Source organism: Lepidothrix coronata, unplaced genomic scaffold (assembly GCF_001604755.1).
Source record: "Lepidothrix coronata isolate B3197 unplaced genomic scaffold, Lepidothrix_coronata-1.0 Scaffold183, whole genome shotgun sequence".
Taxonomy (NCBI): domain Eukaryota; kingdom Metazoa; phylum Chordata; class Aves; order Passeriformes; family Pipridae; genus Lepidothrix; species Lepidothrix coronata.
Genome location: NW_016690363.1, coordinates 1,334,394 through 1,348,268, shown reverse-complemented (window position 1 = coordinate 1,348,268; position 13,875 = coordinate 1,334,394). Strand labels below are relative to the sequence as shown.

General features: G+C 46.2%; 1 protein-coding gene across 1 annotated transcript; it reads left to right on the top strand.

Annotated features, from left to right (window-relative positions):
• Positions 1–1,013: 1,013 nt before the first annotated feature.
• Positions 1,014–13,812, top strand: CD2 (CD2 molecule). Its single transcript, XM_017830724.1, has 5 exons — positions 1,014–1,139; positions 3,932–4,228; positions 6,551–6,793; positions 10,075–10,194; positions 12,202–13,812. Exons 1-5 carry the CDS (start codon positions 1,079–1,081, stop codon positions 12,408–12,410), a joined length of 930 nt encoding a protein of 309 aa, XP_017686213.1. The 5' UTR covers positions 1,014–1,078; the 3' UTR covers positions 12,411–13,812.
• Positions 13,813–13,875: the final 63 nt, after the last annotated feature.

The window sequence follows — 13,875 nt, the reverse complement described above, 5'->3', positions numbered from 1 at the left end:
GGTTAAAAAATGATGAAGCTGAAGAAGAGGAGGTGTCTCACAAGACCTTCCTTTAACTTCAAGGAAGAAGAATGGCATGAATGAACAAGAAAGATTTATCAAATGTTGTACATCTCCAGTGCCACAGCTGTTCTACTGTCTTCTTTCTTGGTCTACACCTGTGATAAAAAGCTGGAAGATTTCAGTGGCCACTGTAGCCAGAGGAATTGTGCTGAGGAGGGTAAGATTCAAAATCCTCACCACTCCATCTGTTTCATATTGGAATCAGGAATAAAGATTTTATTATCTTCTCATGTGTTTTTGCACCTAGCTCCCCTGCCTCCTCACAGCTTCTTTCCTCGTGCTCCTTCCCACACCAGCCAGCTTCAGGGATGGTTCATGGCTACATCCAAGGCTGTGTTCTCATCCCCTTCCATGCTCATCCGTCTCTCACAGCTTGCCCAGATGCTGGCCCTGACTGCAGGATGCCTTTGTGGCACTGGCAAGCCCCTCATGGATCAGGTGTTGATGTGAAGCTGATTCCTGATGGTTTCCAAGAGAAGTGTGTCTCCTTTGCAAACGTTGTCCGACAGCCAGCAGGCACCTGGTCCTCACGGGGGGTCCTGGGCTTGCTGTCCCCTTGTTGCTAAGACTACAGGGGAGAAGAAGGATTTCCATCGTTACCCCACCCAAAAACTGCATCCATCTCTTGAGGATGGTGGCATGTGGATGCTGGAGCTGAACTCTTTGGGTGAGCACTGAAGAGGACAAGGGCTCAGCTGACCCTCCAGCTGGGTGGGCAAACCTCAGGGGTGTTCCTGCCTTGAATGTATATTTTCTTTGTTGCTACACATCGTCCCCATCCTGAGAAAACCCTCCTTTGAGAGGTATTTCTGCCCCTTTTTTTTTTTTTTTTTTTTTGTGTGTGTGTCTGTGCTAGAAACAAGAAGTGCCGGGGTGAGAGCTGGAGGAGGGGAGGAGGGCACAAGGGCTGTACTGACACGTCCCATGACTGCTCACAGCAGACAATCCTTTCACCTGCCAGGAGCTGTCATTAGACAAGGAGACAGTGGATTTTTTTTTTTTTTTGACCCTGAAAATGAACTTTGGGAGGATTTTCCTAGTCAAGTGCTTGCTGCTTTTATTTTCCAGTGTAAAGTGTGAGTTTTTCTTACCCTTTTTTTCTCTTTTGGGCTAACGTTAAAATTGCATTTTAAGCCATTTACAGCTTGGTGGGCTGTTACTGATAAGAAACTAGTTCCACTTTTCCAGTGAGTGAAGACATCTGAGTTATTGCTATTATTATTTGATTTAATTTTCAGCCGGGGGGAGGGCAGGACCTGAGTTTCATATTCCAGTTATAATAATAAGCTGTAAAGAGTTTTGGTTTTAAGTTAATGAGCCTTAATTTGACACATGTATAATGAGAAATGTCAGCATGCAGTTTTCTTTCTGCCCTCAAGGTAGCTTGTACTACATTAGAGATCCTCTCTTCGCTGTGCATTATCGCATGTAATTTCCTTTTCTTATCGAAGATGCGCAAATCTTTTGAAAGCGTAATTTATATTCTTCCATAAATATTAACAGAGTGATATATTTCAGTGTCTTCAGTGGAGTTGAGGTCTAAAATGTGAAAACAGCAAGCAAATACATGTATCTTTTATATATTTTGCACATTATTGTTCTCATTATTTTTTAAAATATTAATCTAAAAACTTAATTAGGGTGTTAACTCATAGATTAGAGAAGGTGACAACACAAGCATGCATAACTTTTTTTTTTTTCTGTTTCATTCCAATGCAGATTGTATGTATGGCTCTTTAATGCTTTGCTTTTCCTTCAGAACAAAATTAATAGATAAATAAGGATTTTTTTTTTTTTAATGTACATGATCTATGAAACGTTCCCCAGCAGAAATGATGACTATTCCCTTGAATGGAAAACTTGTTTCAAAGACTTACTTCCTTCTCTAAAGCTACTATGGGAACTTCTAACTTTCTTGTGATCGTGAGTGAGCTCTGGGCTCTCAGTTCAGATCTTTCTGCCCCTTGGAGCACATTTCAGTTGACATTTTTTTAACAGAAATATTTAATTAGCTAAACAGATTTTTAGTATATGTGTGGGATACTCAGCTTTCCACTAGCAAAACTATAGGGATCAGATAGTTGTGTCTCGGTGGTCTGTTCACAGAGGTGCCATTGAATTATCTTTGAAAACCCAGATTACTTTTTTCCTTTACTTTCAGAGAGAAAACATAAGTAGTTTCTGTTGTGCAAAGAAATCCTGTTAGTAGCTCTAAATAGTTGTTCATGACTGAGCAGAAACAAATGTCAGAATTTAAATATTTGGGTATAATCTGTAGTGTCACCTATGTGGGTCATAGCTGTTTCCAAGGCTGTTTAGTTGATAGCTTGATTTCAGGATATTTCATTAGATACGTCAAATACTTTGTAAGAAAGGCAATGCTGAAAGAACAGCCTCTCTTTAGACTGAATTTAGGTGAATGTGCCCAGAAGCACTACAGCATTAATGTTCTTGTTGCAGAGGCACAGCATTTTAGTTCTTTGATTATATCTAATATTGTTAGTTTAATGAAATAGCCGCTGGATTTCAGTTTCCCCTCTGTGGGGCAGTTTGTCATTATCCTAGATACCAGGAATAAAGCACTGTAATAAAAAATATGCAAAAGCATAGTTTTTCTCTCTGTGGGGAAAACGTGCTCAAAGTATATAAAATTAGAGCAGAATCAGCTCTTCCTGCTGATTGGCTTCATCCCGTAAATTGAGGAGGAATGAGCATCAGAAAATGAGAAATGAAATAATCCGTGGCCCTCAGCGCACGGTCGGTTGCCGGTGAGCTTATCCCACCTGACACTTGCACGCAGGTTTCTACCTCCTCCTGCAGATTTTCCACCTGCCTTGGGGGTGGGGACAGTACTTGAAATGACCTCCCAACAAATTTTGCACTCTGGAAGTGTGGGGTGGGTCCTGCAAGGGCCGTGTGTGAAGCAGCCTGGAGGGGAGCGGGCAGGACGCCTGGGCACGGCCTGAAGGGCCTGTCGTCCCCTCTCGTGTAGACTTTTAGCATCCTTGGCTTTCCTGAACATCCCCTTTGGCAGCGCCATGCTCAAGTGCTTCCCAGTCCTTTGGGAAGCTCCTACTCTGAACTGCTCTGGAGAAGGCAGCTGTCAACAAAGGAGACCTGCAAAGAGAAAAGGGGTTTTTTCGCCTTTGCTTATCTCGTAATGTTTCCAGCACCCCATCAGTTCACAGGATGAGAGTGGCTGCTTGTTTCTGCCTGCCTTACTTGCCCCACCAGGGTCGAGTGCTAGGAAAATCAAGTGGATACATTCCAGTGGGGCAGGGTGCCTGGGATGGTTGAGGAGGGGGCACTGCAGTGGGTCTGCCTTCCGTTCGGTGCCTTACACTCACTCACTGCTTGACACAGGCCACTGTTGTTATAATTATTGTTATCACTGTTGTTGCTGAACAGATCCTACGTCCAGGGACACTGCTGGTCTATGTTCTTGCTGCCTGCAGTAATGTTTGCAGTGGTGGGTGCTCTGGGTACCAGCGTGTGCCACGTGCAAAACACACCAAAGTGACCTTATTTTCAGGAAGGGTTAAGTTCAGGGTTAGATACGTAGGCAGCCATGAATCTTAGCATCCAGAGTCACTCCAAGTAAGTCAGCCAGGGTATAAAAAGTCAGCTTTTGAAAGCTGGACTCCTAGCTTTCTTGCCTCTCAGAATTAAACTGGATGCTGACATTTATCTAGCAAACAACCAAGAGGTGCTTTGAGCAGGGGAAGAAGATGGCAACGGTAATGCAAAGAGGCTCAGGCAACCTGGGGAGGAGCAAATGACAACCTTTTGGGTGACTGCTGTGGCTGCTGAGCATGGCAGTGAGGGCTGCTGGAGACCACTGATGGGCTGGCTGTGCTTCCCTTAACAGGCTCTGTCGTCAACCGGCTTTACAAGGCAGTGAATGAGACGGCTCTTCTCAACATCACTGCTCCTGGGAGCATATACCATGCCATATGGAAGAGAGATGGACAGAGGCTGGTTCAGCTCAAAGATAATGATGTTAAGTACTTTGTGAACAAGGACCAGTGCAGGTGTAAGATACTCCAAAATGGGACTCTGCAAATACGTCAAGTGGTGAAAGGGGACAGTGGAAATTACACAGTGACTGTTTATGAGCGGGATGGAAAATGGAAGGCAGAAGAAAAGACAAGCTTCTTTGTTCAGGGTGAGTTTTTGCTCTTCCCATACCATTCCCAGCATAGCTGAATAAGATTTGGTCCTTTTTTTTTTTTTTTTTCTCCTGCAGCCTTTCCTACTCATTGCCCTCCTTTCTGATATGGGGGCAGGGGGACTTCTGTAAGACATACCTTCTTCCTCCCGCCACTGACAGCTGTCTGCCTCTCTTCTCCCTTCTCCCGCTCTTATAGACGGCCTGAAACCCCTGCCTTCTTTCTGGCTCCCCTGCTTGTCAGCCACCAGATTTCTGCACGTGCCCAAGAAAGCAGCTGTGAGCAGAGTTGTGTTGAGAGCAGGGTGGGTGTGGTCGGCCCTCCTGCAGCACCACCAGTGGTGCTGGGACCCTGGGCTGGGGTAGCACCCTGCGAGGGGGGCTGGGCTCCCAGCAGCATCCTGCTTCCAGAAACCTCATGTAGGCTGCTGGGTTCCCACAAGAGGTTTCTGGAAGCAGGGTGCTGTTCAAAGCACAATTAAGCACACACCTGGGGATTTCAGCTGCATAGGCTCAAAGCACGAAGGCAGCCTTTGCTGAATCTTGTCCTTAGGGATCAGAGCAGTAGCAGCCCAAAGTTTTTCAGATGAGCAGGGAAGATGGGGGATGGTTATTCTGCTCCGTTATGGCTGCTGCCACCTCTCCAGGCCTCTAAGCTGTAGGACAGCATGTATTTTTTCCCCAAAAAGAAGACAGTTTTGCTCTGTCCTTCTTCAGCCAGCATGTGCTCTCAAGTTCCTGGGCACCAGCTGGCACTACAGAAATGATGCCCTGATGCAGCAACGACAGCTGGAGTGGTTTTAGTAGGGTCTCTGTGCAATGGGAAGCCCTGTGTCTAAGGGGCTGCTGAGCAGTGAGGGTGTCTCATTACTTTGAGAACTATTATTGCAAACAGATTCAGAAAGTCATCAGGGCCTGATGCTGTTTGCTCATGTTTTAAGCCACTGAACTGTCATTGGGGTGTCCTTGTTTCAGGTTAAGGTTAATGTTCTAACCCAGCTGTGTGCTGCATCATTTCCTCTACTATGCAGCAGTACTGTGCAGAGAGGTTGCCTAACCTCTGACACACATTTTTGGAAGTAAAGTCCTGTAGTAACTCTTGGGCGCTGGAGTAATTTGTCAGTGAGGTTACCCCCTTGTTACTGGGGCTGGGCAAACAGTTGTTAAAAAAACCCAAAACACAGTTTCAATGATATCCTAACACAACTCCGCCACCAGCACCTGGACTCTAGTGTTTCACGCTGGGAAGTTCCCCTGAATAACTGGTTACAGTTTGCAGAAGAGGAGTGGACTTAACAGGGAAAGCATGGCTGTAGATGTCATGTGTAAACCCAAACTGCATGTGCCATGAACAGCCCTCACTGGCTTTAAAATTTATGATCTCCATAACTTACACTGCCTGTAACTAAAGGTACCCCTGGCAGGTTTTTATTTACTTGGTCTAGCAGGTGGACTCTGAGATTAGCTCAGTTGATGAGAGCACAGTGCTAACAATGCCAAGGTTGTGGGTGTGATCCCTGTAGGGGCAATTCACTTATGAGTTGGACTTGATGATCCTTGTGGGTCCCTTCCGACTCAGAATATTCTGTGAAATATTTTTTTTTCCATTTGCTGTCCCTGCCAGTTGCCCCTAGTCGAGAAAAACCCCACAGGCTTTTCTGGCTCTTTCAGTGCCACCAGTGATAGAGAAACTGGAACCAAAACGTAACTGGTTGTTTGCAGGACGTAAGAAAAGACAGAAATCAGTTTCCTCTGTCACAACCTCACTGAGAGCTGAGGTGTCTGTTTTGTGTTTTCCATTCTGGTTTGATGGGCTTTCATGCTGTGGCTGTTGAGCTGGCTGAGTGCTGTTGGTAGCACACAGAGCATTATAAGCAGTTGTTTTTCCTGCTTTAGAGAGAATCTCTCCAGATGGGCACAGGCAGAGCAGGGCCAACTTTATTTTCACCAAGACACGGGGGCTGGAGTTGGAGGGGGCTGTGGCTCTGAGCACCTGCCATCCACTGCCTCCCTGGAATCCCAGCTTCCTCCCTTCACCTGCCTGGCTGGCTGTGAGCCAGGCTGAGACTGAAAGCAGCCCAGCCACAGTGGTGCAGCTCTGCTTTGCTAGGCCAAATATGTAGGCTACTGCACTGCACTTTCTTTATTATGGTCATGCTACTTCTGCAGTAGAGGCCTAATTTGCTCTTCATTCTTCTGTTAGCAGGTTCATTCTCATTATCTGGTTATTTGGGGTTAATTCTCTGTTCTGCTTAATAATGGAGGTTTTCAAAAGGAGAAACCATCTCAGATGTGCCTGTCCCTTCTCTTCTTTTTCAGAGCCGGTCCCTCAGCCAATCCTCAGCACTGAATGCATGAATAGAACTGTATCTGTCAAGTGTGAAGTGGACCACAAGGCTAAAGGTGAAGAATTTACTATAGAACTGACTCAACCTAATGGCAGAAAAATCCAAAAGAATGCAGCCATGCTGGAATTGCAGACACGGCATTCTGGGACATTCAGATGTGCTGTTAAGAACCAAGTCAGTGAAAAAATGGTTGAAAAAGCAATTAAGTGCTCAGGTAAGAGCTTTCTTTTGTCAGAATCTGCTAGGGTGGACCCACACAGCCTGATGCAGTTGCACATACACATAGGACTGGTCCAGGTGCCAGGAGCACTGATGGTCCTGGGTACTTGGTACTGGGAACTGATGCTGCTGTGGTAGCCGGGATGTGAGTGAGGTCTGGGGGTTGCAGGAAGAGTGGGACAGGTTTTTCTGGAATCAAGAGCCTTGTGGGTGGTAATGAGGTCTCCAGGACGCACTGCAGTGCTGCTCCCACTCGAGGTGAAGTCTTCTGAGGGAAACTTCAGCCTCCCAGACAGATCAGACTGTCTCAGGGTGAACGAATCAGAGAGAGATCCTTGGTTATACCATCATTTTCTCCCTGCCCTCCATCACTGCTCACTCTTCTGCCAAAAGCTGCCAGAAGTACCCTAACAGACTTTTTGGTGTCAGCTTCCTGATAGACTTGAGTGGTGTCGACCACCACTAGTGGTAGACCGATGAAGTAAAGAAGAAAGCAGGGAAGTGGGCCTCAAAGTGTGTCAATGACATATAGCAGTCTGCAAAAGGCAGAAAGCACTTTCCTCTTAATTTTTATCCTCCTTTATTCCTTTAAAACTAATGGTGCTTCCCAAAGGTTGACTTCAGCCAAGTGGTCCAGAGCCAAAGAGTTGTCTTCAGTAATATAGTATAAAACTACACAAACTACCACAACATAAATTAACAGTTTATTTTTGGAAAATATGGCCTGGGATCTTCTCGTGTGTATATGGAGCCACAACATTGATTTCAGAGGCTTTGCTTTTGATTTACATTCTCATAATGGAGAAATCACCTGTGTGTTTTCTCCTCTGCGTAATCATGTCTATGAAGGTGGTGGTTACCTGCCACATGTGGATGTGGAAGGGTGCTCTCACAAGGGGAAAAATAAGCTGCTTGAACTCTCCAGCTTGGCCTAGAAATCAGGAGAGAAGTTATGGAGAATGTAGCTAAGCTTTGGGGTTGCATGGCTCAGGTGAGGATGGCTCAAGTGTACCATGGTTTCTCTCACTCAGGTGAAGTGTGATCTTTCTATGGTTTTTCTTACTCAGTTGAAGTATCATCTTTCTAAATCACAGGTGCAGCAAAAGAACTGAAGGGATTGCATTTTAAATGGTCAGGGTCATGCTGAAAAATTATTAAATACGCAAAAGACGTCATTGTGTGATTCATCTCCTCCCCCCAGTAAAAGTTCTGAAAGTTAAGGCAGAAACAAAGGACAGATTATACTGGTATGACACTGGATGTGGTTTTCTGTTCGAAGTTCAGAATTCCAGTGCATAACTGGGGAAAAGTCCTTGAATTTGCTGGGCTTGGGTTCATCCCACCCAATGTCAAGGGCTTTGCTTGAAGCATTCCCTGGCTCCAGGTTCCTGCTGGAGCTAGTGGAGGGGGTGGGGGGCAGGCTTGAGAGAGCTGGCTCAGTATTTCCAATATCCATCTATTTCTGCCACAGTGAATCTAGGGAAAGTCCAAATCTGAAGGTCAGCCCATGGTGTGAGGAGGGAGGGAACAAGCCCTAAGGTATATAGGTTTTACTGCTGAGGCTGACTGAAGGGCACAGAGCTGAGGGACAGGGTGGTCTCTGCTCCCCGGTGATGCCCTTGCCTCCTGAGAAACCCTCCTGAGAAACCCTCCTGATGTCTCATATAGTTGAACAAGGTGGGTTTTTTGCTGCTGCATGAGCTGCCTGACCTGATGGACTGCACAGTGCTAGCATTGGGAAGGGACGAGAGGTATGAGTGTGTGCTGCTGGATTAGGGCTGTTTACAGCAGGGCAAACTATCCCAAATACCTTGTCTTAATGAGGAAATGCTGGCAGAAGCTGGCTATGCCAGGGAACAAGCCAGGCAAGAACAGGCCTACCTGTACTGCTGGTATAGGCAGACATTTAGCCATCAGCTAGATAACATAGATTTCACTCCTTCTCACCCTTGAAAAATGCTCTTCTTTCACAGAGTGAGTTGGGTGGGAGAGTTTGTTTTTTCTCACATTATTAACAGGGAAATGAAAGGTTTGCCACACTGATCTTTAAGGTACAAATATGGCATTTCTCAGACACCAAAAAACCTCTAAACCCAGTTAGCACTACCCTCCCTCCTCAAACTAAAAACCCCTCAAACCTTTCTGTGTGGTGGCAGGAGTCTGCCAGATCCACAGGGGATTAAAAATCCCTCACCTTGCAGATGAACCTCTTTCCAACCCTGCTATCCTCTTTGAACACTTGGCCCTGCAATTAAAGCCAATCACCCTGAATTTTGACTTCTAGCAAGCAAGGCATGCTTCAGGTGGGTTTCAGCTCAGCTAACTTTTCATACAAGTGTATGAAAAGTGTATGAAAATATGTGAATCTGCCTGGGCTCCTCTTACAGTCAGCTGGGAGAAACAGGTACAGAAAGGGCAAAATACACCTCGGTGTCTTTTGCAGCTAAAACAGGTGAGAATAACCACATCCCTGAGGGTACTCATCTTTTTTTTTCTCCACTGGGGCAGCCCAGGCTGATGGTGATCTTTATAGTGCAGACATCTCAGATTTGTGTCCTTGCTCTTTGCTCTCCATGTGCACACCCACTGAATGATAAGGGTGGTAACAGTGGTGGTCTCCCCTTTGGAGATTTGTGCCCTAATAAGCCAAGGAAGGTGCACTTCTGCTGGGTTGAGCTCCATGGCACCTGTGCTCCAGTGTTTTCACTGAATGCCAGGAGGACAGCCCGAGCAGGAGGTGGTGAAGGAAGGCCAGCATCCAGCAAACCTTCTGTGGTGAAGGAACAGGAAGACTCATATAAATTTTTGCGTACAGGCAAACCAAACTCTCGTTTTGAGACTGTGATGTATTTGGTTATGTTCTTTTCCTTTTTACTGTTTTTTTTTTTTTTAATTTGTGTACAGCCAAAAATTGAAGAGGAAGTACCAAAATACTGTGAAAGCAAGCTAGTGTCAGTGTTTCCAGCTCAGTAGAAAGTACTTAAGAAGTTTATTTTTGTTAGATGTTGAGTACTGCCTGGATGCTCATTGTCCGTAAATGGGTCCATTGCTAGCAAGAACCAGGCATTTGTGGTAATTTAAATAAGATGAGCTGGCACACATGAATGCTCTGGTTTCAATTTTCTGCAGAACTTGAATCCATTATGGAGCAATCAAAATTCTCCAGAAAAGGCATGCTCTGCCTTTACAGTCAATGGAAGAAAATACAGAATTCTAAGTCGATGTTGTGCAAGTTATTTCCTTCTATCTAACATCCTCTTTCATCCTCTTAACTAGGCAAGCTGGACCTTTATCTCATCTTAAGCATAGCAGGCGGTGCACTCGTTTTTGTCATCTCTGTGATTTGGCTTATTTATTGTATCAGGAGGAGGAAAGCAAAGAGGCGTGAAGGTGATGGTAAGTGTTTAAGGGGCTTTATGTTGCTACCCAGACACCTAAAATCTTAGAGCTTCCAGCTGAACTTTCCTATGGTCAGGAGTGTGCTCTCTGCCTTGTCAGGAGCAGTAACCTGATTTTAGCATATGGTGAATCTGAGCAGATCAGCTGGCATTGCCAGTCTCACTTTCTGATAAATGTCTTGAACAAAGGACTTCTTGTTCTCAAGCCCTTTTGTTTATTTGTGGGGGAAGAACTGCTCCTCTAAAACTTGGCCAAGGTCACCAGTCAAGAGCATCCACGGGGCTAAAATGTACACTCAAATATCCTGTCAGCAGATTTTTTTCATTAAATTTATGTGGTATAAAATTCAGATCCTTAACAACATTAGTAACATGCAGAAATAGTCTAGATAGTGAGCAGGGGCAAGAAGGGCTCAGCTTTTCTATGTGTTTCCTCAGGCATCTCACAGCACTTTGTCCCCTCTGCAAACAATGTCCTTGGAGGCCTGTCAACACTGGAGGTCCAACTTGGGGCACTTTTAAAGTGTTGAAGTTTTCAGAGTGTGCAGAGGTCTCATCTGTTGTCCAAAATTCATGCCTCTTTCAGACCACAGGAAATACTCTGCCAGAGTCCTCTCTGAGAGTGGGCTCTCAGACTTGACAGAGAGGTTGCTTTGAATTACACACAGCCTGGGCATTACTGCTGGTTTGGGTGGGCAGAGGACACTGGGCTCCTGCTCAGGAAGAGTCATCTGGCCTACCTGGAGGCTACAGCAGGAGGGAGGTTGCCCTGGCAGAGGCTGTTTAAAAGCTTTTTTCTGAGTTCTTCCCTCACACACTGTGTGAGGCTTCCTGTGTGGTCTCAAAAAAAAGCTAGTCTCTGTGTCAGTCAGTTCTTGAGTTACAAAATGGGAGTAGAAGCTGCTCTGTACACCACAGCAGCCTTTGTCAAGATAAAGAGGGCAACTCCTGAAGGAAACCTCAGTTGTACCTCAAAGATGCCAATGGTCAGGCTGACAACAAGGGTGAGCATGATCAGTCCCATGGCTGAGGTGAGAGCAACCTCACCACACCTGAGCACAGGTAACTTTCCATGGCTCTCCTGCTTTCCCTAAAGCTATGACTGTGAAGAACAGGCAAGTGCTTTCCTATTTTCTGAGAGAGCTCACAGCAGTGCGAGCACAGGATGTTGTCTCAGAAGTTTTGCTATACCTTGTGAGTGCAATGCTGGTGTGAGCTCAGCCATCTGAGTGTTATTTTACATTACAGCTGTTCCCATTTGAGTGGTACAGATTACTCCTTCAGTTGTGCAGTGACACCATATCCTCAATTCTTGGGTCTGGATTCAGCAAGAATTAAGAAAACAAGTCTGGGAAAATGAGAACTAATGTAAGAGGGTGACTAGCCTCTTTGAAACACATCTCGAAAAATGAGAACTATTGTAAGAGGGTGACCAGCCTCTTTGAAAGAGTTTGGTGTGTGCTTAAGGCCAACTCAGCATCCCAAGAGGTAAATCCCTCAATCCCTAAATTAAGCTGAGTGACATTTCAGAATGATGAGTCAGTGATCAGAAGTCAGCTGGCATGAATTTACTTCTTCTGTATGTGAGAAAATTGATGCTGGGAAAAGGGATCTCTGGCTTCCAGGTGTCTGGAAATCCCAGCATGGATAATGGTAGGGCAGAGTGCTTTGATGTTGCTTCCTGGTGTTACATCTCACTTTCCCTTCAGTAGCCTCCAAAAGAGGACAGAGCAGCTCAGGCTATCGATGACCACTGGGGCCTCCCTGACAAAGCTGATTCCCGCAACAGACAGGGCAGAGCTGCCCCAAACGCTCCAGGTACCTTGATCTCAGCCAGGCAGATAAAAAAAAGCTTCCACGTTGTCCCGGGATGTGCAGGGAGAGGTGATTTTTCTTGTTCACTGGGATAGCAGGAACACCTTTTCCTGCTTGGGGCCAAGGACATTTCCCTGGCTGTTTGACTTCTTCGCGTGTGCCTGAGCGCGGGGTCCTTCTGTCGTTGCAGATGAGCAGCGGATGATGCAGACCCTGCCGGCGGAGTGTGACCGGGCGATGCGGGAGCTGCCCCCGACGCCCTACGCTCCCACCCCGAAGCAGGTGCGGGTGCAGCAGCGGCCGCTGCCGCAGCCCCAAGGGCAGCAGCAGCCACAGCCCCCGCGGCCCCGGCCCCGCACTCAGCCCCGGACTCCGAACCACCCGAAAGAAAGACCTTAAACGTGCATCCCGGGAGGAGGGATGGTCGTCTCTCTGCTCCACCGTTCACCGGGGAAAGGAAGTTTCCAAAAGTCGGGAGCGCCTCCCGCCCAGCCTTGCGTAATGCTCAGCTATGAAACAACAGCTTTTGTTGCAGAAAATTAGAGAGAGAGAGAGAGAGCATCAAATGGAGATGAAGAGACCCGGTGGAGGAGATTCAAGGTGATGGGCATTCATCCCTGTGGCCATTTTTCTTCATGTGTCTCCATGTTAGGGCATGGAGCATTGAGCCTTGAAGCCTGTGTCTCTCCGTGGTTCACTTGTTTTTACCGCACTTTGTTGTCTTCGTGCCTTTTGGATGATTGATACCAAGAAGAAGCGAAAGCTCTTCTTGATAAAAACGGACCCATGGATCTTACAGGGTTTTGTCATGTATATTCCTCCTGCCACTCATTAGGACAGCTCTCTGGCTTCAGCATCAAATACAAATATATGGCCTCCTGGACCAAAAAATAGTTGTCTGTAATTAAATGCTTGCCTGAAGTTGAAAGAATCAGTGTCATCTAATGCAGAGAAGAAAACACTGAAAGGACATACGAGAGCCTTGAAGCACCTGCATGGGAAAAACACAAGTGGGAAAGGAATAAACTTTTCCCTTTCTCCACTGTGTTTAGAACAAGAAACCATGGGCTTAAACTGCAGCAAGGGAGAGTTAGGTCAGGATATTTTTTTTCTAGATGAAACACTGAAATAGTGTTTCCTCTGGGAGAGGATCTCCAGCACTGGGGGTTTCAAAGGGTGGATGAGACAACTGTCTGTGAGGCATCCTCATCCTGCTGAGGGCCAGGAGAACATGCTACACAGCCCTTCCAATCATTGTTTCAGCTCAGTTTTCTGTGACTTGTTGGCAAATAAAACAAACCTTTATTCTCAGCATGCCTGTTTAGCTATCCAGACAATTATTATTTTTTTTTCTCCTAGAAGAGTTCTGGTACCTGTTGGCTCATGAAACAAGCATTATGAACTGCCAAGCAGTCTGATCACTGGTGGCATTGTCTGAATTCTCATGGCTTTCTGTCACAGGTCCTCCTGCTCAGGGTGAAGAGACTGTTTTTCTTCATTTTGCTGAGAAACACCTCACATACAAGAAGGTGATGACAGAGAGCTGCTGAGAGACCTCCCTCTCAAAGGGAGAGGTTGAACTGTGGTAGCTGTACCTGCATCACCCTCTGTGTGCTGGACACTGCTCACTCCTCTGGTCCTTGGGGATGATCCTAAACCTTCTCTACAGCTGAGGGGCCAAGAGAGGACAGGCCCTTTTCAGAGCAAGGATTGAATGCGTACACTGGCCCATCTGGTGTAAGAGGCAGCGCAGGTGAAGGAGGAGAGAGCTGTGAGAGACACAGAGTATGAGACATCCAGCTAGTTTGTTGGTGTTAGGCAGAAGAACACATAATACTTATAGAATCATAGAATCATAGAATCA